Here is a 26293-nt window from a genome sequence, read left to right as displayed (position 1 = left end):
ATGAACTATGAAAACTACAAACTTTTTAAAGTGATGTAACAGCTTTAAATAATCAGAGTCAGTGCAGTTCAGTTCAGTCATTCAGTTGTGTCTGACTCTCTGCAATCCCATGGACTGCATGCAGCACGCCAGGCCTCCCTGTCCATCACCAACTCCCGGAGTTTACTCAAACTCGTGTCCACTGAGTTGGTGATGCCATCCAACCATCTCATCCTCTGTTGTCCCCTTCTCCTCCCAACTTCAATCTTTCTCAGCATCAGGGTCTTTTCAAATGAGTCAGCTCTGCAAATCAGGTGGCCAAAGTATTGGAGTTTCAGCTTTAGCATCAGTTCCTCCAAAGAACACCCAGGACTGATCTCCTTTAGGATGGACTGGTTGGATCTCCTTGCAGTCCAAGGGACTCTCAAGAGTCTTCTCCAACACCACAGTTCAAAAGCATCAATTCTTCAGTGCTCAGCTTTCTTTATACTCCAACTCTCACATCCATATATGACTACTGGAAAAACCATAGCTTTGACTAGATGGACCTTTATTGGCAAAGTAATGTCTCTGCTTTTTTTTTTTTTGTAAATATTTTGATATTATTTAATATGTAACCCATATTAATGTCATTCATTTACAATTTCTCTAGCCATCTATGATACAGTTGACCCTCAAGGATAGACTGATGTTTCTCTTTGACTTTATTATGAAAAATGTACAGTATATAATTAACCATATACTCACCACCTAGATATGCTGTTTAGGTTGGTCATAACTTATCTTCCAAGGAGCAAGTGTCTTTTAATTTCATGGCTGCAGTCACTATCTGCAGTGATTTTGGAGCCCCCCAAAATAAAGTCTGACACTGTTTCCCTTGTTTCCCCATCTATTTGCCATGAAGTGATGGGACCGGATGCCATGATCTTAGTTTTCTGCATGTTGAGCTTTAAGCCAACTTTTTCACTCTCTTCTTTCACTTTCATCAAGAAGCTCTTTAGTTCTTCTTCATTTTCTGCCATAAAGGTGGTGTCATCTGCATATCTGAGGTTATTGATATTTCTCCCGGCAATCTTGATTCCAGCTTGTGCTTCTTCCAGCCCAGTGTTTCTCATGATACACTCTGCATATAAGTTAAATAAGCAGGGTGACAATATGTAGCCTTGACGTACTCCTTTCCCGATTTGGAACCAGTCTGTTGTTTCATGTCCAGTTCTATCTGTTGCTTCCTGACCTGCGTACAGATTTCTCAAGAGCCAGGTCAGGTGGTCTGGTATTCTCATCTCTTTCAGAATTTTCTACAGTTTGCTGTGATCCACACAGTCAAAGGCTTTGGCATAGTCAATAAAGCAGAAGTAGATGTATTTCTGGAGCTCTCTTGCTTTTTTGATGATTCAGTGGATGTTGGCAATTTGATCGCTGCTTCCTCTGCCTTTTCTAAATCCAGCTTGAACATATGGAAGTTCACAGTTCATATACTGTTGAGGCCTGGCTTGGGGAATTTTGAGCATTACTTTACTAGCGTGTGAGATGAGTGCAACTGTGTGGTAGTTTGATCATTCTTTGGCATTGCCTTTCTTTGGGACTGGAATGAAAACTGACCTTTTCCACTAAAAAGAATATCAGTACTGAGCTGATGTTATTCTTCTATATTAATACAACATACAAAATAAAATTGCACAGAGATTTCAAAAACAGAACAAAAAATGCAACATAAGCAGGCAAAGGAAAGAAATAAGATGATAAAAACAGAAAAAGGAGATAAAAACCAAGGATCAAGGTGAAGGAAATGAGGAAGTGATGAAGAATAACTTCAAGGAATTTTTAATAGACACTAATAGTGTGTTTATATATGCATATATATTAAAATTCCCTCACCGTAATTTCATCTTCATGTGTCTGCTTTTCACATCTGATTAACCAGTTATCATTTCCCCTTTCAAAACAAATGAAAAATCTATTACTTCATTTTTTATAGATATCATAGCTTAATATCAAGCAGAAAAATCTTGTCACCTCTTTGATTTTGAGACCTTCATTTGTTATCTGTAGCATATTAACACATTAAAGGCTTCAATTTAATACATACAAACTAAAAATACTCATAAATGTTAGTTAACATTTATTGTTTACTCTGTGCCAGACATTGTTAAGTGCTTAACATGTATTAACTCATCAAATTCTTACAAAAACTCTGTGAAGTAGGTACAATTACTGTCAAGAACTTTTAAGTCAGCATTATTAGAAAGGATAATTTCTCTTCACCTTAGGGAGAAGAACTATCTACCCCCGTTTCCAAGCAAATTTCTGGATGGGCTCTTACCTAATGTCACAACAAGAGGACTCTAGACACAAATTTTTTAAAAAACTGGAATAGAGTTGATTTATTGAATACAACATTGTGTTAGTTTCAGGTGTACAGCAAAGTGATTCAGGTAAATATACAATTTATCAGATTATTTTCCATTATAGTTATTACAAGATATTGAATATAATTTCCTATGCTATACCATCTCCTTGTTGCTTATTTACGTATAGCAGTTTGTACCTGTTAATCCCATACTCCTAATTTGCCCCTCCTTCCTTCCTTCTCCCCTTGGGTAACTGCAAGTTTCTTTCCTACGGCTGCAAGTCTGTTTCTGTTTTGTGTGCAGATTCATTGGTATTACTTTAGATTCCACATATAATTGACCGTATAATTTTTGTCTTTCTCAGACTGATTTACTTCTCTAACATTTTCTAGGTCCATCACATTGCTGCAAATGGCAATATTTCATTCTTTTTTGTGATTGAGTACTATATTCCATTGGACGCTACACTAATTTTACCATTAATTTAAGACCGCATGATTTCAAGAGGTGAATGTAAAAAGGTATATAATGTTTTTTCAGAAACTAGTATAAATGAGCAAAAATTCTGAACTAGAGTTTTCAAGCTTCAGAGTACATCAGAATTACCTGGTGGGTGGTACTTTGGTCACTTCAGCCATGTCCAACTCTCTGTGACCCTATGAACTGTAGCCTGCCAGGCTCCTCTGTCCATAGGATCTTCCAGGCAAGAATACTGGAGTGGGTTGCCATTTCCTTCTCCAGGGGATCTTCCTGACTCAGACTGAACCTGGGTCTCCTGCACTGCGGGCAGATTCTTCACTGACTGAGCTACCAGGGAAGCCCCATAAGACCTGTTAAAACACTAACTGCTGGATCTACATTCAGTAGACTGGGATGGGTTCCCAGAAGATGCATTTGGGCCCACATAACACTGATCCTAAAACAGACCAGGGAACCACATTTGGGAATCACTGCTTCAAGTTATCAACAACGTCACTGCTCCCTGCCAGCACAGAAAAAATTAAGAGTGTGTTGTATTTACAGACTGTACTAACAGTCATCTAATGTCAAAATAAGCATCTAAAACAACTTACACAATCAAGTTTTAATTATTCATATTATGCAGATAACATCTCTAATTTCCAGCAGGCTTTGTACTGCTGCCAAGCAACTCCACCTGAGGGACAGGTACTCACCACTATCACTGGGGCAGGAGTCCGCCCTGAGTCAGAATCTCCAGTATGAGGTTAATTCTGCCTGGGAGAGTCAGCACTACATTTCTGCTTTCCAAGGCAGGCAAAGAAAAAAGACTTTGCCTTTTTCAAAAAGTAGCCTTAAGACTACTGCAGCAAAACTTTACATCTTTGACTTGGATAAACAAGAGTTGAATACAGTTTGAAAGTTAAGAAGATGTGAGTAAACAAATGAGAGAACTTCAATACCTGTATTTCTGATGATGTAATCCAAAACAACTAATCTTTCAAACTGTGACTGAAACTGTTTTCTAATATTCTCAGGCAAAGGGTCAGCTTCAAATTTCCTAAGCCAATATTCAGCCTCCTTGTAACCTTCAACAAATAACTGAAAGGAACCAATCTATAATTTTAAGAATTATAGTTAGAAAAGAAAATACAAGAACAAAGGAATTACTTTTAAAATTTCTCAGCAGTACTGTCATAAAATACTTTATATAAACACAATAAGAAAAACTGAAATTAACACTAATTTACATAAGCCACATTTATCAAGAAAACTATTCTTATACATTAATTTAAAATAATCACATAAAGAATACATAGCAAATAAAGAATGATCAATCCTAGACTTTTAAGGAGCATAGAAGCTATTTTAGGATAATTGAAAAATAAAATACACACATGTACCCAAGGTAATATTCTCAACGAGAATGCTATTTTCTAAAAATATTTATTAAAATGAATTCAATTATGAAGAGCAAACCTGTACCTCTCTTGGCTATTTAATAATAATGTAATTTTATCTTACTGGAAAAATACATTAAAATTCTTTTTTACAAGAGAAAATAACCTTATTTTTTAAAATGAATGAATTATTTGACTATGCAGCTTAAAGATCCTATAATAAATTTTAAATAATTAATCATAACCTCTACAGTGGTTTTTAAAAAAGTCCTTTCCTTGAAGATATGTCATAATTATAAGGTTTCGTATCACTAAAATTACGAGCTGTTAACATTAAACAATTTTTTTAAAGAAGGAAATACAAATTTAAAAGCATAGAACACATAGATAATGGTAACCTAGCTGGCCTCCTTTGCCCATGGGATTCTCCAGGCAAGAATACTGGAGTGGGTTGCCATCTCCTCCTCCAGGGCATCTTCCCTACTGAGGGATCGAACCCAGGCCTCCTGCCTTGCAGGCAGGTTCTTTACTGCCTGAGCCATCAGGGAAGCTGGCTTCATAAATACAAGCAAATCACTACAAAGAAAATCTATCTCAGGAATTCCCTGGCAGTCCAGTGGTTAGGACTACATGCTTTCACCGCTGAGGGGCTGGGGGTTCGATCCCCGGTTGGGGAATTAAAATCCTACAAGCTGGATGGTGATGCCAACAATAAACATCTCTTACCACTTTATGTGACTTGTTGCCGGCATGAAATTTTAATGATTTCCTAAATGTTTTCTCTAAAGCACTCATAATGAGGTGTTAGTAGTCATAAATAGGGAAATTATTTCAGCATATGCAAGGAGTAACAAGCCTTGTCAATGTTTTCAAAATTTCCTGCTTACTTGGAGTACAATAATAAAGACAAGTTAACCATGTAGTTCTTACTCTAATTCTTTTATATAAATAAATGCATAGCAACAACAAGACAAAAAAATTGCAGATTAAATATATTAAAAAAAATAATAATAAGTCTAGTGCTTTTTTTAGAATGCTCTTCCCATAACCTTCACTACCCTTGCTGAGCTAGTTGCTAATCATCCCTTAGGTTTATTTAAAACCTATGATAAGGAAAAAACAAAATTTAATATGTAGTGAGTAAACCTGGTTACTACCATTTACTATGTGCCAAGGACTATACCAAGCACCTGAAATAAACTTTATCACTTTATTCTCACAACCCTAGTAGTTTCTGTCATCCTCGATTTATAGAAACTGGAGCTTGGAATTTAAGAGACTCGCCCAAGGTCTCAGAGCTAACTGGTGAAGAGGCTTGGAGTACAGTCTGGGTCTAATTCTAGGCCTATACTTTCAGCTGTAACTTTATAAAGCCTTAGGTGCAATCTCCTCTTGGAAATTCTCCAGCTCTCCAAACTGGATTAAATATCCCTCCTCTACTCACTCTAAGCTCTCTGCACTTAATCATCATTAACACCTTTATTATATTGTGTTGAGACTGCTTGTTACTACAAGCCCTTGAAGATGACAAAACCGTTTTTACTAATATATCCACAGCCGACAGCACAGAGCCTACAGAGCTCTGGTGATATGTGATGAAGTTTGTTGAAGTTTGTGTGTGCTTCGCTGTGTCTGACTCTTTGTGACCCCATGGACTGTAGTCTGCCAGGCTCCTCTGTCCATGGGATTCTCCAGGCAAGAATACTGGAGTGGGTTGCCATTTCCTTCTCCAGGGGATCTTCCTGACCCAAGGATTGAACCCGTGTCTCTTGGACTTCCTGCACTGGCAGGCAGATTCTTTACTGTGCCATCTGGGAAGCCCAATATATGATGAATTGCCCGCCCTCCGTTGCGCCCCCACCCTTCCCAAAGCTCATCACAGTAACTTACCTTAGGAGGAAGTCCTATCCGATGAAATTTTCTACCTACTTTTGGCACTTTTTCTAAAGCATACTTTTTGCCTCTAGATTTTGCACGGTCAATTGCACTGTAGTTAAATGTCTCACTGACAAGCCAAACCACCTAGAAATGTACAGTTTAGAGAAATGGCTATTAGAATTTGCATTGTAGTATGTCTATTCACATACACCATGGAACTCACACTAATGCTACAAATGAGTGAAGTTTAATGCTATACTAAATGCCCCTGAGAATCTAAAACAGAAAAGCTAAGAGACTTTGCAAAGTTAGTTAAATGGCACATATGTATTTCTTTCTGAGAGAGGCAGCCTAAAATTGGCCAGTGGAAGAAAGAAGTATGTAGAATTAGGAAGGAAGATTTAGAGAAATTTAAGTAAAAATGTATAAAGGCCAAAGAGACAAAGACAGGAATCTTCTGAGTATGTTAGTTATCTCTATCTTCAACAGAATTTCTAGATCACTGATTTTTTTCAGCTTTCTAAATGCTGGTTCTTTCTCTTCTTTTTGTCAGCATCATCTCAGCTCACGTGAGAAAGAGATATTCCCTTGGATATTCTGTGCGTCTACACTCATTGGAAAAGATCCTGATGCTGGGAAAGATTGAAGGCAGTAGAAGAAGGCAACAACAGAGGATAGATGGTTGGATGGCATCACTGACTCGATGGACATGAGTTTGAGCAAGCTCCAGGAGTCGGTGATGCACAGGGAGGCCTGGCATGCTGGAGTCCATGGGGTCACAAACAGTCAGACACGACTGAGTGACTGAACCAACTGACTGACACCAGAATCAATTTACTAGTCATATGTGACTCTGGATTACCAACCACGATTTTAGATTCTGTATACTATAAGTCACTACAGATGGTGACTGCAGCCATGAAATTAAAAGACGCTTACTCCTTGGAAGGAAAGTTATGACCAACCTAGATAGCATATTCAAAAGCAGAGACATTACTTTGCCAACAAAGGTTTGTCTAGTCAAGGCTATGGTTTTTCCTGTGGTCATGTATGGATGTGAGAGTTGGACTGTGAAGAAGGCTGAGCGCCGAAGAATTGATACTTTTGAACTGTGGTGTTGTAGAAGACTCTTGAGAGTCCCTTGGACTGCAAGGAGATCCAACCAGTCCATTCTGAAGGAGATCAGCCCTGGGATTTCTTTGGAAGGAATGATGCTAAAGCTGAAACTCCAGTACTTTGGCCACCTCATGCGAAGAGTTGACTCATTGGAAAAGACTCTGATGCTGGGAGGGATTGGGGGCAAGAGGAGAAGGGGACGACAGAGGATGAGATGGCTGGATGGCATCACTGACTTGATGGACATGAGTCTCAGTGAACTCCGGGAGTTGGTGTTGGACAGGGAGGCCTGGCATGCTGCGATTCATGGGGTCGCAAAGAGTCAGACACGACTGAGCGACTGATCTGATCTGATACCAGAAGTACATGATAGAAAGAATGTCTCCTTTACCCTTGTTTTTGGTACAATGCCCAGATGAAGCTTTTCATCCACAAGGTAGGCACCAGCTTCGGAAAGGTATCCCTGGTTAGGAAGCAGGCAGCCCCTGCCAAAGCAGCAAGGGCAGCAGACCTTGTGAACGTATTTGGTCCATTTCGGATTCAGGTGACCGTAAGGCTCTTCTGATTTGGGTTTAAACACACCAATAATTTTCTATATAGGAAGAAAGTAAACACTTTGTTAGACTTTTAACATAGGGAGATGATAATCCATAACATACATTCTGGTCTTTTTCTACTCTTCCCACCACAGATTTGGGCATAACCCTTAATAATTAAGAGTTTTAATTCTAGTCACAGTTTTACAAGCATTCTTATTCAACAATCTAAAATCAATAATCTTTTGAGATAGTGGTTTTCAAACTGTGCTCTGAGAAACCCTAGAGAAGGTGAGAGGAGAGGGCTCTGAGACCCCATCCTCTGGTTTCACCCATTTTACATAATGGATGCCCTAGTTAAAAAAGAGTTCTGCTGATTTTATTATTTATTTATTTTTTTGCTGATTTTAAAATGTTTGAAAATCAGTGACCTAGGTCAAACAGTGTTATTATTCAATATCTATTAAATATTCAAATTTTATGCTTATTCATTATCTACTTTCCCAGTAGGTGTGCATTCTAAAAGGGCAGGGACTTTCTCTGTGAGGGCTGTATTACCAGTACTCAGAACAGTACCTGGCATATAGTAGGCATTCAAGCGTTTGTTAAATGAATAAATCCAATGACAAAAAGCCATCTCTAAGATACAAAGGAAATGATAGGCTATAGTGACATCTATGCTGCCAGATTCTCCTACTTTTTTCAATTTTTTTTATGAACCAATTTTGAATAAATTCTCTCCTCTTAAAAAAACTGCTTATGGATGTCTAAAAGTCTTTCCCCACCAAGCATATATATCCTGTTAGAACTGTCTTTATTATTGGTCTGATAAAATATATTCATATTAAATTTAGAAGCTGAATTATCCTTAGATAAGAAATAAAAAATCTTATTATAAGTATATAATTGTTTTATAATGCAGTAAAGTCTCAGTCACTAATAAAGAAGTCAACAAGAACAAATCAAGAAATCAAGCTTGGAATAAAGATTGAGACATTGACACTACCTACATATATATATATATAAAAATCTCAAAAAGACTGTTATAAAAAATTTAACTTCAGTCTTTGAAAAAACATTTGGGTAGAATTATAATCTGTTTCTCCTCCTGAATAAAGAACTGCTGGCTATGCATCATTCAGAAAGCTTTTAGAAATGATAATACAGATTTTTGAAAAATTCTAAACTGAGTTGAACAAAGTCCATATCAGGTTCTCTTTTCTGCCGAAGGATTATTCTTTGGTTCATTTCATTTTGTCACATTCCAATGCCTTCAAACTTCAAACTGCCCAGGGTCCTTCTCTGGTATAATAATGCTGGAAAAAATATTCTGAGGGTAAAAGAAAACTCTGCTTAGTTACTGCAGAGGATGAGATGGTTAGATAGCACTCAACTCAATGGACATGAATTTGAGCAAACTCCAGGAGATAGTGGAGGAAAGATGAGCCTGGCGTGCTGCAGTCCATGGACTCGCAGAGTCAGACACGACTTAGCAACTAAACAACAACAAGGACTTGTGAATATAAACCCCACAAATCCACAGCTGAATGTTGAGTATTCAATAAATACTTGAAGCCAAGTATTAAAATAATAAAACGGAAATTGTACAAACAGCTCTAGTTTTAAACAAGAGAGTGCTTTAGTTAAAAATAAACTGACCTTTATTTCTGAAAAGAGGGTGCAACCAGATTTATTAGGAAAATATCTTCAGAAACTCACAATGACTTCACATTTAAATTAGTGTTTTCCAAAAGGTCTGTTATATATAGTACGTCTATGAAATTCTCACCCTCTTAGGATCCTTCACAAAGTAACTTCCACTTGAACCTTGAGAGATTCTTTCTGGATAAACTTCAAATTCTATTGCTTGCTCCGCTTTCAATATAACATCGGCAAATTCTGGATCATCCAAAAATGTGTTCATTTCTGAAGAATCAACAATTATTACATTAAGAAAAACATTACTACAGAATGCCAAAAAAGAAGAAAGACCAGCTATGAGAATAGCTGACAACATATGAGCTCACAACATGGACCTGTAATACTAGATTAGGTTACATTTAGGCACAGAAAAATGTAGACTTCCCTGGTGGCTCAGACGGGAAAGAATCCACCTGCAATGCGGGAGACCCGGGTTCAGTCCTTGGGATGGGAAGATCCCCTGGAAAAGAGAACGGCTACCCACTCCAGTATTCCGGCCAGGACAGAGGAGCCTAGAGGGCTACAGTCCATAGAGTCACAAAGAGTTGGACACGACTGAGTGACTAAACACTTTTATTTTTTTTTTCCATGGAGTACTTCGATGTCTTTTTTTTTTTTTTTTTTTCTTTTTTAACCCCACTTTAAGTATCAAGTTAAGACACAAGGAAAACAGTATTTCCTATGCTGAAAAAAAATCACACAAATTCCGTGTGTTAACTTTAACTCCTCCCTCCCAGTGATTTTGTTCTTCATCCAACCTCAGCCTGCACTAGCAGTCATTCCTCAGATATATCATCACCAATACCTACAACCGCATCACACTTAGCATTTCAGTCATCTTCTATTTTCCTAGTTCACTGCCTCTGGCTCCCTGAGTACAAAAATTCTTCCATCCCACTAGAACCTTTAAAGCACTGATCTACCAAATACTGTTCAAGGGTCTTCACCTGCTTTGTGTCCCTCCTTGGCTAGCATAAATTATGGTTCATCATCACTAAAATCACTCTCTTCTTCCCACTCCTCATCATAGTTACCTGTAAAATCTCAATCCTGGTTACATCCAACTGTCTACTGACTATGCCTGTGCCTGGACAGCTGAACTTGCCAAACACAACGCCTGGTGTCTCCCCTTTAAAAAAAAAAACCCACAAACCTCAGCTGGACTCTTCATGTTGTCTGGGGAGCATACTACATTCCTGTTAAAGACTGAATGCTTGTGTTCCTCTGAAATACATCGAGGCCTTATTCCCCAGTGTGATCATATATGGAGGGGGACTTAGGGGGAAGTAATTAGGCTTAGATGAGGCCATGAGGGTGGGGATCCCACAACAGAGTTAGGCCATGTGAGGACCCAGGGAGAAGGCTGCCATCTGCAAGCCAAGAAGTGAGCCCTTGCCAAGAACCTGATCATGCTGACACCCTGATTTTGGACTTCCCAACCTCCAGAACTGAGCAATAAAGTCTGTTGTTCAAAAGCCACGTAGGCTAGGGTATTTTATCATAACATCCCAAACTAGGACAACTTCCCTGATACACAGACTCTCCCACTCTTCTGGACAACTATCTCATACACTCTCCTCTCTTCATATTCCCAACAAACTCTTTCATCTCAGCAGATGATCTAGTTTCCTATTTGAAGAAGAAAACAGAAGCAAACAGGAAAAATGATCATCCGCCCTCAGCATCATATTTACCCCTTCACATTCTCTGCCTTCTGCTTATTACTGTACAGAAACGACCCAAAATCTAAGGTTGACTCTTCCACTTTGTATACTAGTCCTATCTCTCTGACTGTGTGCTTAGTTGCTCAGTTGTGCCCGACTTTGTGACCCCATGGACTGTAGCCTGCCAGGCTCCTCTGTCCACGAGGATTCTCTGGGCAAGAATACTGGAGTGGGTTGCCATGCCCTCCTTCAGGGGATCTTTCTGACCCAGGGATTGAACCCAGGTCTCCCACATTGCAGGTGGATTCTTTACCATCTGACCCCTACCAGGGAAGTCCTACCTCAGGACATGTCTTCAGCAGTTTTTCCAGAATCAGTATTTCCCTTGCTATTGGATCATTTCCACAAACACATAAAACTTGACTTGACTTCACTTGACTGCCAAGATGCCATTTCTCCAGGTTGTCCTTCCATTTCATCGGCTCCTCTTTTTCAGTCTCTTGTGGGCTCATTCTCATCTCCCTAGCAGCTTAACTTTGGAAAGCCCAGGTTCAGTTCATGGTCCTCTTCTTCCTCATTAGCACTGATGACTTCCAGATTAATATCTCAAGCCTGGACTTCTGCCCTGAACCCCAGACTACTATACCCAGCTTCTCCACTTGTATGTTTAGCAGACAGCTCAAACTTTACTGCCTCAAACTCAATTCATTTTCTCTCGACTGCCTCACTCCCAGTATTCCCTGTATTACTGGCAATCCCAAATCTTCTAGGTGCTCTTGTGAAAAGCTTTGGAATCATCCATGACCTCACTCTCTCACCCCCCACATCCAATCCATCAGCAGGTTGTGTAGCTCCACCTTAAATGAACATCCAGAATCTAACCAGTTCTTACAATCTCCATTCTTTCCATGTGATTCAAATCACTATCAACTCTAGCCTAGATTGTCACAAGAGTCTCTTATTGGATCTCCTCTCTATACTCAACAGGGAAGCTACAGAATCCTTCTAAAACCCAAGTCAGTTAATTGCCTGGCGGTCTAGTGGTGAGGACCCAGCACTTTCACTCATGGGGCAGCCCAGTGATTCTCCATCTTATTCAAAAGAAAAAAATCTAAGTTCTAATATTGGCCCCCAAGACTCTACCCAATATCTCCTAACCTCCACTTTACTTTTCTGCTTAGCACTTATCACCTAACCTATCATATAACTTAGCTATTTTGTGAGCTCCAAGAAGACAAGTATTTCTTTCACTGCTACATACCCAACTCTTTATAGTTCCTGGAACATAAGAGGCACTCAATAAATATTTGCAGAATTAATAATTAATCATTTAAAATGGTAGATGTTAAATACTCACATTTTTCTTTGAAAGGCATATAAATGTTATTACATGTAAATCTTATGAAAATTCAAACTATAGACTTTCCTTAATTTAAAACTTGCCTTAATTCAGACATAGAACTATTATTTACTAATTTTTAAAAGCTTACGCTGAGAAAAATATTGCAAAAAGGGCCCTTGGGCATATTTAACCTACTTAAAACAATAAATAATCCACGTATTTAGTCATGTTCATAAAATTGATATACTATTTTCAGATCTAGTCCATGAAAATTCTTAAGAATGAAGACGTGGTCTTAGGAGGTGGTCCTAAGATGGTGCAGGAATAGGACAAGGAGACCACTTGCTCCCCCACAAATTCATCAAAAGAACATCTGAACGCTGAGTAAATTCCACAAAACAACTTCTAAATGCCGGCAAAGGACATCAGGCACCCAGAAAAGCAGCCCATTGTCTTCGAAAGGAGATGGAGAAGTCTTGAGGCTACTGTAAGAATAAGACTGAAAACTAGAGGCAGGAGGCTTAAGTCCAAATCCTGAGAACACCTGAGAATTCCTGACTCCAGGGAACATTAATCGATAGGAGCTCATCAAATGCCTCCATACCTATACTGAAACCAAGCACCACCCAAGGGCCAACAAGTTCCAGAGCAAGACATACCACACAAATTCTTCAGCAACACAGGAACATAGCCCTGAGCTTCGATATACAGGCTGCCCAAAGTCACTCCAAACCCACTGACATCTCATAACTCATTACTGGACACTGCATTGCACTCCAGAGAGAAATCCAGCTCCACCCACCAGAACACCAACACAAGCTTCCCTAACCAGGAAACCTTGACAAGCCACCCGCCCAACCCCACCCACTGCAAGGAAACTCCACAATAAAGAGAACTCCACAAACTGCCAGAATACAGAAAGGCCACCCCAAACACAGCAATATAAACAAGATGAAGAGGCAGAGAAATACCCAGCAGGTAAAGGAACAGGATAAATGCCACCAAACCAAACAAAAGAGGAAGAGACAGGGAATCTACCTGATAAAGAATTCCGAATAATGATAGTGAAAATGACCCAAAATCTTGAAAGCAAAATGGAGTTACAGATAAATAGCCTGGAGACAAGGATTGAGAAGATGCAAGAAAGGTTTAACAAGGACCTAGAAGAAATAAAAAAGAGTCAATATATAATGAATAATGCAATAAATGAGATCAAAAACACTCTGGAGGGAACCAACAGTAGAATAAGGGAGGCAGAAGATAGGATAAGTGAGGTAGAAGATAGAATGGTAGAAATAAAGGAAACAGAGAGGAAAAAAGAAAAAAGAATTAAAAGAAATGAGGACAATCTCAGAGACCTCTGGGACAATGTTAAAGGCCCCAACATTCAAATCATAGGAGTCCCAGAAGAAGAAGACAAAAAGAAAGACCATGAGAAAATACTTGAGGAGATAATAGTTGAAAACTTCCCTAAAATGAGGAAGGAAATAATCACCCAAGTCCAAGAAACCCAGAGAGTCCCAAACAGGATAAACCCAAGGCAAAACACCCCAAGACATATATTAATCAAATTAATGAAGATCAAACACAAAGAACAAATATAAAAAGCAGCAAAGGAAAAACAACAAATAAAACACAAGGGGATTCCCATAAGGATAACAACTGATCTTTCAACAGAAACTCTTCAGGCCAGGAGGGAATGGCAGGACATACTTAAAGTGATGAAAGAAAATAACCTACAGCCCAGATAACTGTACCCAGCAAGGATCTCATTCAAATATGAATGAGAAATCAAAAGCTTTATAGACAAGCAAAAGCTGAGAGAATTCAGCACTACCAAACCAGCTCTCCAACAAATGCTAAAGGATCTTCTCTAGACAGGAAACAAAAAGCGTGTATAAACTTGAACCCAAAACAATAAAGTAAATGGCAACGGGATCATACTTATCAATAATTACCTTAAATGCCAACAAAGGTCCATCTAGTCAAGGCTATGGTTTTTCCAGTGGTCATGTATGGATGTCAGAGTTGGACTGTGAAGAAGGCTGAGCACCAAAGAATTGATGCTTTTGAACTGTGGTGTTGGAGAAGACTCTTGAGAGTCCCTTGGACTACAAGGAGATCCAACCAGTCCATTCTAAAGGAGATCAGCCCTGGGTGTTCTTTGGAAGGAATGATGCTAAAGCTGAAACTCCAGTACTTTGGCCACCTCATGCAAAGAGTTGACTCATTGGAAAAGACCCTGATGCTGGGAGGGGTTGGGGGCAGGAGGAAAAGGGGACAACAGAAGATGAGATGGCTGGATGGCATTACCAACTTGATGGACGTGAGTTTGAGTGAGCTCCGGGAGTTTGTGATGGACAGGGAGGCCTGGCGTGCTGCAATTCATGGGGTCACAGAGAGTCAGACACGACTGAACGACTGAACTGAACTGAACTGAAATAGGTTGAATGCCCAAACCAAAAGACAAAGACTGGCTGAATGGATACAAAAACAAGACCCCTATATATGTTGTCTACAAGAGACCCACCTTGAAACAAGGGACACATACAGACTGAAAGTGAAGGGCTGGAAAAAGATATTCCACGTAAATAGAGACCAAAAGAAAGCAGGAGTAGCAATACTCATATCAGATAAAACAGACTTAAAACAAAGGCTGTGAAAAGAGACAAAGAAGGACACTACATAATGATCAAAGGATCAATCCAAGAAGAAGATATAACAATTATATATGCACCCAACATAGGAGCACCGCAATATGTAAGACAAATGCTAACAAGTATGAAAGGGGAAATTAACAGTAACACAATAATCGTGGAAGACTTTAATACCACACTCACACCTATGGATAGATCAACTAAACAGAAAATTAACAAGGAAACACAAACTTTAAATGATACAATAGACCAGTTAGACCTAATTGATATCTATAGGACATTCACCCCAGAACAATGAATTTCATCTTTTTCTCAAGTGCACGTGGAACCTTCTCCAGGATAGATCACATCCTGGGCCATAAATCTAGCCTTGGTAAATTCAAAAAAATTGAAATCATTCCAAGCATCTTTTCTGACCACAATACAGTAAGATTAGATCTCAATTACAGCAGAAAAACTATTAAAAATTCCAACATATGGAGGCTGAACAACATGCTGCTGAATAACCAACAAATCACATAAGAAATCAAAAAAGAAAGCAAAATATGCATAGAAACGAATGAAAATGAAAACACAACAACCCAAAACCTGTGGGACACTGTAAAAGCAGTGCTAAGGGGAAGGTTCATAGCAATATGGGCATACCTCAAGAAACAAGAGAAAAGTCAAATAAATAACCTAACTCTACATCTAAAGCAACTAGAAAAGGAAGAAATGAAGAACCCCAGGGTTAGAAGGAAAGAAATCTTAAAAATTAGGGCAGAAATAAATGCAAAAGAAACAAAAGAGACCATAGCAAAAATCAATAAAGCCAAAAGCTGGTTCTTTGAGAGGATAAATAAAATTGACAAACCAGTAGCCAGACTCATCAAGAAACAAAGGGAGAAAAGTTAAATCAATAAAATTAGAAATGAAAATGGAGAGATCACAACAGACAACACAGAAATACAAAGGATCATAAGAGACTACTCTCAGCAATTATATGCCAATAAAATGGACAACTTGGAAGAAATGGACAAATTCTTAGAAAAGTACAACTTTCCAAAACTGAACCAGGAAGAAATAGAAAATCTTAACAGACCCATCACATGCACAGAAATTGAAACTGTAATCAGAAATCTTCCAGCAAACAAAAGCCCAAGACCAGAAAGCTTCACAGCTGAATTCTACCAAAAATTTAGAAAAGAGCTAACACCTATCCTACTCAAACTCTTCCAGAAAATTGCAGAGGGAGGTAAACTTCCAAACTCATTCTATGATACCAAAACCTGACAAAGATGCCACAAAAAAAGAAAACTACAGGCCAATATCACTGATGAACATAGATGCAAAAATCCTTAACAAAATTCTAGCAATCAGAATCCAACAACACATTAAAAAGATCATACATCATGAACAAGTGGGCTTTATCCCAGGAATGAAAGGATTCTTCAATATCTTCAAATCAATCAATGTAATTCACCACATTAACAAATTGAAAAATAAAAGCCATATGATTATCTCAATAGATGCAGAGAAAGCCTTTGACAAAATTCAACATCCATTTATGATAAAAACCCTTCAGAAAGCAGAAATAGAAGGAACACACCTCAACATAATTAAAGCTATATATGACAAACCCACAGCAAACATTATCCTCAATGGTGAAAAATTGAAAGCATTTCCCCTAAAGTCAGGAGCAAGACAAGGATGCCCACTTTCACCACTACTATTCAACATAGTTTTGGAAGTTTTGGCCACAGCAATCAGAGCAGAAAAAGAAATAAAAGGAATCCAAATTGGAAAAGAAGAAGTAAAACTCTCACTGTTTGCAGATGACATGATCCTCTACATAGAAAACCCTAAAGACGCCACCAGAAATTTACTAGAGCTAATCAGTGAATACAGTAAAGTTGCAGGATATAAAATCAACACACAGAAATCCCTTGCATTCCTATACAGTAACAATGAAAAAACAGAAAGAGAAATTAAGGAAATAATTCCATTCACCACTGCAACGAAAAGAATAAAATACTTAGGAATGTATCTACCTAAAGAAACTAAAGACCTATATATAGAAAACTATAAAACACTGGTGAAAGAAATCAAAGAGGACACTAATATATGGAGAAATATACTGTGTTCATGGGTCAGAAGAATCAATATAGTGAAAATGAGTAGACTACCCAAAGCAATCTATAGATTCAATGCAATCCCTATCAAGCTACCAATGATATTTTTCACAGAGCTAGAACAAATAATTTCACAATTTGTGTGGAAATACAAAAAACGTCAAATAGCCAAAGCATCTTGAGAAAAGAAAATGGAACTGGAGGAATCAACCTGCCTGACTTCAGGCTCTCCTACAAACCCACAGTCATCAAGACAGTATGGTACTGGCACAAAGACAGAAATATAGATCAATGGAACAAAATAGAAATCCCAGAGATAAATCCATGCCCTATGGACACCTTATCTTTGACAAAGGAGGCAAGAATATACAATGGAGAAAAGACAATCTCTTTAACAAGTGGTGCTGGGAAAACCTGTCAATCATTTGTAAAAGAATGAAACTAGAACACTTTCTAACACCATACACAAAAATAAACTCAAAATGGATTAAAGATCTAAATGTAAGGCCAGAAACTATAAAACTCCTAGAGAAGAACATAGGCAAAACACACTCTGACATAAATCACAGCAAGATCCTCTATGACCCACCTCCCAGAATATTGGAAATAAAAGCAAAAATAAACAAATGGGACCTAATTAACCTTAAAAGCTTCTGCACAACAAAGGAAACTATAAGCAAGGTGAAAAGACAGCCTTCAGAATGGGAGAAAATAATAGCAAATGAAGCAACTGACAAAGAATTAATCTCAAAAATAAACAAGCAACTCCTGCAGCTCAATTCCAGAAAAATAAATGACCCAATCAAAAAATGGGCCAAAGAACTAAACAGACATTTCTCCAGAGAAGACATACAGATGGCTAACAAACACATGAGAAGATGCTCAACATCACTCATTATCAGAGAAACACAAATCAAAACCACAATGAGGTACCATTTCATGCCAGTCAGAATGGCTGCTATCCAAAAGTCTACAAGCAATAAATGCTGAAGAGGGTGTGGAGAAAAGGGAACCCTCTTACACTGTTGGTGGGAATGCAAACTAGTACAGCCACTATGGAGAACAGTCTGGCGATTCCTTAAAAATCTGGAAATAGAACTGCCATATGACCCAGCAATCCCACAGCTGGGCATACACAGTGAGGAAACCAGAATTGAAAGAGACACGTGTACCCCAAGGTTCATCGCAGCACTGTTTATAATAGCCAGGACATGGAAGCAACCTAGATGTCCATCAGTATTTGAAGGGATAAGAAAGCTGTGGTACATATACACAATGGATTATTACTCAGCCATTAAAAAGAATACATTTGAATCAGTTCTAATGAGGTGGATGAAACTGGAGCCTATTATACAGAGTAAAGTAAGCCAGTAAGAAAAACATCAATACAGTATACTAATGCATATATATGGAATTTAGAAAGATGGTAACAATAACCCTGTTTATGAGACACAAAAGAGACACAGATGTATAGAAGAGTCTTTTGGACTCTGTGGGAGAGGGAGAGGGTGGGATGATTTGGGAGAATGGCATTGAAACATGTAAATTATCATATGTGAAATAAATCACCAGTCCAGATTCGATGCATGATACAGGATGCTCGGGGCTAGTGCACTGGGATGACCCAGAGGGATGGTATGGGGAGGGAAGTGGGAAGGGGGTTCAGGATGGGGAACACATGTAGACCCATGGTGGATTCATGTCAATGTATGGCAAAACGAATACAATATTGTAATTAGCCTCCAATTAAAATAAATAAATTTATATTAAAAAAAAAGAATGAAGGGAGAAACTTTGTCTTTCTCATTCACTGTGTGTCCTAGCACTTGGAAGAAGGATCAGCATTTAGTGGGTTCTTAATAAACACTTAAATGAATAAAGTATTACTTATATGGCAGAATATGCTAATAATTACTACATTAATCAAATGATACTTCTTCTAGGTCAAGGCTTTTAACAAGAAAGAAGTCGGAAAGTTATTTATCTCAATTTTGCTCCCAGTACTGGTATATTTTCTATAATACACCTCCAGCAGGTGGTCTCTGGGCCAATGTTTAAACACTTCCAAAAAGAGATACTCATTTTTTTGTTGTTGATAGTTTTTGTGTTGTTTTTTTTTCTAAATATAAAACTTTTCTTTTTCAGAAACAGGTCTCCTTGTAGCTTCACCCAAGGTACTAGACTTGCCACCTGGAGCAAAACAAAAGTCTACTTACTCCTCTCTTCCCAGGGAGAGGCCTTCACATAGCTGCAGACCATTTCATGCTCCCCTAAGATTCCTCTATTCTCTGCCTCCTTCCACATGGAAGTGTTCTCAGGTTTTTCAGCATCCGAGTTGCCCTCCGACTTCATGCTTCAGTTTTCCAATGTGCCTTTTAAAAATATGGTCTCCAGAATCGAGCAACCCATTGCGGAGAACAGAGACAGCTCTCAGTCTTGACACTATACCAAAATAAGAAGTACTCTAGTATTACAATCGTTGTTTAGGAGTCCTGTCATACTAATTCACGTTGAACTGGCTAAACTCTTGGACCACTTTTGGTCTCTCCCATCCTGTACTAAAGCAGTTCTTTTGGAAACTATGTGCAGACTTTGACATTACTATTACAGGTTTCAGGTTGCTTTATGGGTTAAGCTTTATGAGTTCATCATAGAACCTGCCTTTGTGACTCTCATGGAGCCCAGGATCAAACTCCGGACACTTAATAATTCAGCTTCAATCCAAACCTGAACCATTCCTATACAGTCAGCCAGCAGGTTTTCAATCCCTTTCTCTTTAGCTTGTCCCTTCCCTGAGCAATTCTTTTGGATAAACGAAACTCTCCCTACATGAAAACTGGCGTTATTTGAAGATGGTCTGGATATACCATCACAGTCCAGAAAGGCACTTGGAAGACAACTGGTCCTGTCTAATTACTACCAGAAAAGAGAAAAAAGCAACATGATTACATAACAACTTTTCTAAAAATCAAAATAATTATTTTTCAGTAGATTTTTCTGTTTCATAATTCACAATTACATCCTACAACTTTCAGTTACTTAAATGTATATTTAGCCGTGAGTTTAACTTGGAGAATACACTCTTAAGTTATACCACTTCAAGATATATGTGCTATGGATATTTGGTTTGAAGGTTTGCTGTCATTGTTTGGTTTGATTGTTAATAGCTGAGGGGCTTAAATAGCTATATTTTCTTTAAATTTTGTTCAGTTAATATTACTTTTACTCCTTCTAAGGAATAAACTGTGAAACTTTGATTTGTCTCTGTATTAGAAAATATTCAGATTTTCTGAGGAGACTGTCAGTTCTACCTCTGTATACTCCCGTTGGGACTCACAAGCTCCAGTCCTATTCAAATTCCTCACTTTTCACAAGGTGTCCAGCCCACCCTCTGAACTTTCACACATGCTGTTTTGATGTACATGCCAAGTTTCTTTCCTATGGCTAATTTTTATCCATCCTTCAGCTCCATCTGACTACTTGTAATGCTATAACAAAATGATCTTGGTCCCAGGAGGGCAGAAATCTTTGTTCTGTTCTGTGATATACACCAAGTGCTTAAACCTGTGCCTGACACACGGCAGACCTTCAATAATGTAAGTATTTATCAACAAACCCTTAACCACACTTAAGGGCTACAAGTGATCCTTTGGTAAGTAGAAATGAAAATGGATTAAGAGAACCCATTGCATAACCTGTTAACAATTACTTTTATATAGGTATGCATAGCAACTTATCAAGTTCTCATTTTAAATAAGTAAATCAAGATGAACTCTTCCTCACCTAAGGGCTGGGAATATATCTTACCCACTGGCCAGAATATCTTCTAAAATGTAAAGTAGCTGGTTCACAAGTTTGATGATCCAAACTAAACTGGAACCCTCGGGGGTGCCAGTGTTATTCAAGTCTCAAACTGGACGCTATTTCCTCTGTGAAGTCTTCCCTGGCCCCTATACCCAGGGCAGGGCTCCAAGGAACTGTCAGCTTTCCCCATGAAGCACATATATCCTGTTAGAACTGTCTGTTTTAATTGACTGTTTCCTCCATTAAGTTATAAGGTTCCAAGAGGACAGGGCTGGTGACTGGACATCCATTTGGTATCTGGTCACCACTGTTTCCCTAAGGGCTGGATTTCCACTGGCACCCGAAGGCACTGAAACATTTGCTGACTGAATGCTGGATCTCTGCAACAAGTGCATTCTAATTAGTGGTTTGAGGAAAACTCTCCAACACACTGATGCTCACTACTTTTCAAAAGCTCAGTTTTGGAAGATTGTCAAGACCCATGAGATTATCTATTCTTCTAATACCGTCCTCTAAATTAAGCCAGACTATCAGCATCTGGAATCTAGATCCAGCAATACCGATAACATCACCCACTAGAATTACTTCCACTGAAATGAACTTCAGGGAAGTTGTATGAAACACTCTTATGAAAGTCATCACTTTTATTACCAAGGTATTACTCAGCATATAGTCTCTTCTCCAAGAGAATACCTAACAGTTTATCCTTTGCCAGTTTTGTCTTGTTTCAAATAACTAGTCTGTTTTAACTTTATGGGCACAGTGATTGTGTTTCTCTCAGGCTGCCAGGTCAGTAATCTTAAAAATCAAATTCATGCACTGCCTGCATCAAGTGATGTTAATTTTGTGTAGTCTTGTTCTGGCCTCCATCTTATTTCATTACTCTTACTTCCCATTCTCATAATTTTCCCTACTTTTAAATGACTTTATTATGTTCATACATTTATAAGCCACCATGAATCATTAAATGGCTTATAAACACTCACTTTCTTTTACTTTGGTAGCTTGTAAATTCTAACACCATTCTCTAATCACTAGGCTCTCCAACAAAAACTGCTAAGTGCTTCTGGTTTATATCAACTGGAACCTTCGATTCACCTCTGTGCTTCTTTAAAATGAGAATTTTTAAAAAGTGCTAATATCATAGGGTTGGTTATAAATTATATGAAACACATGCACTTGCCCTGCACGTATTGTTTTGTGGGTATTAACTATTATTATCTTTACTACTCTCTAACTCATTGATTAAAATGACAACTAGCAAAGGAATACCACTAATTCTTCTACTTTGACACTGCTCCAACAACCTGATGTTTACGCTGGTTCTAGACTTTGCCACACGCCTTGTTCAAGTAAAGATAACAGAGCTAGGCCAGTCTTCCACTGGTTAAAGTACATAAAGCTCCTATTTACATACACAGAATAGTTAAGCTTGATAAATGATGCTAATATCAATCTAAAGACAAGAATATCTTGGAACTAGAGAGGTGGCTTCATGGAAATTGGATGGTAAAGAACAAAGGAAATGAATGAATTCAAAAAATAATGACTTATCAGTTAAATTAATCAAACTTTTTAGGAGAATGGTTTGAAATTTTAAAAATAGCTTTTGTAGTTCAAAACTATTTTAAAATCCATTAAAAATAAGACCTTGGTAATAAGTAAATAAAGGTAACAATTATTTTATAACAGTTGGGGATCTATAGCAAAGAACTAGGTTCAGTCTGGCTTTTCCACTTTCTGGACCTTGACTTTGGGTTACAGCTGAAGTTCTATCAACTACTAGTCATTGAAGTTTTCATTCATTTCCCATCATAAGTCATACCCAGGATGACTTAACCCAGCTAACTTGCTGTGCTATTCTAAGAATTAATGAAATATTAAAAAAAAAGTGATAGCTGCTCAGTCGTGTCCAACTCTTTGCAACCCCATGGACTGTAGTCCCCAAGCTCCTCTGTCCATGGAATTCTCCAGGCAAGAATACTGGAGTGGGTAGCCATTCCCTTTTCCAGGGGATCTTCCTGACCCAGGGATCGAAACCAGGTCTCCTGCATTGCAGGCAGATTCTTTACCATCTGAGCCACCAGGGAAGCCTTGAAGATCTCAGAAAAACATCAATTGAGATATAAATGTTATTGCCATTTAAAAAGGTTAAAATTCTCTTTAATGATCCATTTGTATTCCAATATTGTACTCTATCCTCGCTTTTACTTTTTCTAGCTTTAATATCAGGAGAAGGCAATGGCACCCCATTCTTGCCTGGAAAATTCCATAGACAGAGGAGCCTGGTAGGCTGCAGTCCATGAGGTCGCTAAGAGTCGGACATGACTGAGCGACTTCACTTTTACTTTTCACTTTCATGCCTTGGAGAAGGAAATGGCAACCCACTCCAGTGTTCTTGCTTGGAGAATCCCAGGGACAGGGGAGCCTGATAGGCTGCTGCCTATGGGGTCATACAGAGTCGGACATGACTGAAGCGACTTAACAGCAGCAGCAGCTTTAATATCACTTGTTTGCAAAACCTTACCTTCATAGAACAAACACATTTTCAAGGTTTTAGTATCTTTTAAAATCTAGCTACACAGTAACTTTGGGTAGAAAAAGGCAAGTTTGCCACACAAATCTCAGTGACTTCACAGACAGGTTTCTAGGTAATATATAGCATTATGATCAATGTAGCTGGGTGAATGTGGATCCATTTGTGATCTGGTTCCAAATCCATGTTTGATTGTTCTGTTAAATGTTGTACTGTCGATGCATCCAAAAGTTAACATTATAATGGTAGCTAGCTGACCTGTAAGTCAGACCAGTCTGTTAAAGCTTTCTTCATTAAAGTCTGCTTCCCTCGGGCCTCTTTGATTCATTTACTCTACCATTTGACCATAATTACAACTAGAGTAACCTACTCTATCAAGTGCAGAAGCCCCATTAATGTACCAGTAGCAGAATATGTAAAATCTACCTACTCTACAAAAACTTCAGCAACATAATGCAAACTACATTTTCTGTGTCTTTTCTTTAAGCTGTCATGTACAGAGCAATATTCCAGGCAGAATGCAAACATTACCTCATTTAAACCGTCCTTACCACCACCGATCAAGTGTTATCAGGCTCATTTTACAAAACAAGCCTGTCCCAGTGCTACCTAGGACGCTTACAAGTCTATTCTATTTTTTAAATTAGTCTAATTCAACCCATCTATGCCAAAAAGTTCCATTTACCAACAAATACCCATGCCTGCAGCTTCGTGCCTAAATTTTACTACCTTTCAACATTTCAATTACCCTCTCTTTCATCTGAGGCTGTCAGTCTGCTTAATAGTGAAACGGTTTTTCCTTTTTCTGTATAAAAATAAGAAAGTCTCGAGAAAGAAAACTTTGCAAGAGAGAAAGCAGGTACAGAAGTTCAACTGCTTCTGCCCCCTCTGGCTAATGTCACAATAACAATATTTTAAAAGTTTTTGAAACGTGTCCCAGTGGCAACCGGATATTCTTGCTATCTCTTGACTGTCATCCACCTTGCAAATTCACGAACTTTCTTGGTAGTTCAGGGTTCTTAAGCCAAAACTTTAAAGCCAAACTTGAGCAAACAACTTAGGTCATTTTACAGTGTTAAGACTTCCTGTCTGATTCCAAAAGTTTAGGATCACTCTTAGGGGCGGCCCCAAGGATCGGAGTTTAATGACCACCTCGGGTGTCAGGAGAAGCAGCCTATATAGCCCCTGGAGAAGGTGAGAGTAAACGGGGGACCGGGGATGGGGGAGAAAAAGGCGAGGTGACATAGCTGAACCCTCGGCCGGTACTCAGGACGAGATCCCTGGAGAACAGTTTTTCCTACTAGGCAAGGGCTAGCGGGCGACCGAGAAAGAAGCCGGGGGCAGGGACCCGAGGAGGGGCTTGAATGCTGAGCGCGGCGGAGAGGGGCACTCTGGCAGGGCGCGGGAGTAGGGAAGAGCCGGGTCGCACCTGAACCCACGGGGCGGTTCCGGTCCAGATTGGTGGGCGAGCTCCGCTGGCGCCCCAAGCCCGGGGAGGAGGAGAAAGACGCATCCCGGGGCAGAAGCGGCAGTTCCCGGTCGCTGGCCTGGCTAGGGGAGGCCGCACCTTCCTCCCCGGCAGCAGTCTCCAGCCTCACAGCGCCCCCCGGAGCGACCTTCCGCCGCTGGGCCCAGGCGATCCGCGGCAGCAGCGGCTCCCGCTCCTCGTCCTCTTCGTCCTCCTCCAGGCTCCCGCTGCCGGCGGACTCTGGCCTCCCGGGCTCGGAGGCCTCCGCCATGGCTTCCCTCTGTGCCTTCCGCGCTGAGACCGACTCAGAGAGGCGAGGCGTTCGGGTCTGGTCTCGGCATCGCGGGGAACCGGAGCCTCTGGGTCAGACGGAAGAAACCTAGCCAGTGCACTGTCCAGCTCTGTGCCCGCCAGGCGGTTGCCCCGCCCGCCCGCCGGCCGAGCCCCACCTCGCGCCTCCCCCGCGCCTGCGCGGAAGTGCGGGGGCGTTATGCGGGGCCCGGCCGCCACCTGTCTCCCTAAACTGGGGAAGACGCCCGGCGGGGCTGAAGTTACTGCTTGTGGAGCGCGGGGGTGGATGTTAATCTACCTTTGCAGAGGTGCCCCTCTCTAACCCAAATCGGCCTCTCCCTCCCCTGCAGAATTCTCTCATGTTTCCCACAATGTATACCTGTGTATTTCTTTGTATGACTAACATGTTTCCCCCACTAGAAGTCCCGGAGAGCCAGGGCCTCGTCATTTTTTCCAAACATTCCTGATATTGTAGTTTGCATTTTTCTCTTTTTAAACACTGGTTAATCTAGCTAGAAGTTTATATAAATTTTTAGCTTTTTGCAAAAAGCCATTTATGGGTCCATTGATTATCTGTTCTCTAGTTCATTGACTTTTTAATAATTTTCTTCCTTTTTCTTTTTTTAATATATGTACCTTGTTTGGGTTTTGTTCGGTTTCTTAATTTGTAAGTTTACCAGATTTGTAAGTCTACCAAATTTGGGGAAATCTCAGCCATTATTTTTTCAAAAAATTTTCTACTCCACTCTCTTCCCTTTCTGTGATTCTTATTACAGGTACTTTAAGCTCTTCAGTATCGTCTTAAAGATTAGTATAGCTCTGTCCATTTTCTCCAATAGTTTTTATCTCTGTTTTTCAGCTGGAATAATTTCTCTTAATCTGTTTTTAAGTTTGCCAATCCTTCAGCCATTTCTAATTAGCTGTTGGACCCACCCAGTGAATTTTTTATTTCAAAATTTTTACTTTTCAGTTCTAGAATTTCCATTCCCCCCTTCTCTTT

The 26293-nt window shown here is 39.4% G+C and overlaps 1 protein-coding gene across 1 annotated transcript in view; it reads right to left on the bottom strand.

Moving 5' to 3' along the window:
• The window catches only part of PI4K2B (phosphatidylinositol 4-kinase type 2 beta), a 36175-nt gene extending 10732 nt beyond the window's left edge, over positions 1-25443 (bottom strand). The window contains exons 1-7 of the mRNA XM_070790734.1: positions 24858-25443; positions 19411-19547; positions 9509-9645; positions 7575-7775; positions 6080-6211; positions 3670-3905; positions 1858-1942 (exon numbers count right to left, since the gene is read on the bottom strand). Of these exons, the coding sequence (XP_070646835.1) occupies positions 1858-1942; positions 3670-3905; positions 6080-6211; positions 7575-7775; positions 9509-9645; positions 19411-19547; positions 24858-25273 (1344 nt within the window). The 5' untranslated portion in view covers positions 25274-25443. The remainder of the gene's footprint in view (positions 1-1857; positions 1943-3669; positions 3906-6079; positions 6212-7574; positions 7776-9508; positions 9646-19410; positions 19548-24857) is intronic.
• Positions 25444-26293: the final 850 nt, after the last annotated feature.

Source organism: Bos indicus, chromosome 6, assembly GCF_029378745.1.
Source record: "Bos indicus isolate NIAB-ARS_2022 breed Sahiwal x Tharparkar chromosome 6, NIAB-ARS_B.indTharparkar_mat_pri_1.0, whole genome shotgun sequence".
NCBI classification, from domain to species: domain Eukaryota; kingdom Metazoa; phylum Chordata; class Mammalia; order Artiodactyla; family Bovidae; genus Bos; species Bos indicus.
This window is presented reverse-complemented; position numbering and strand designations above follow the sequence as displayed.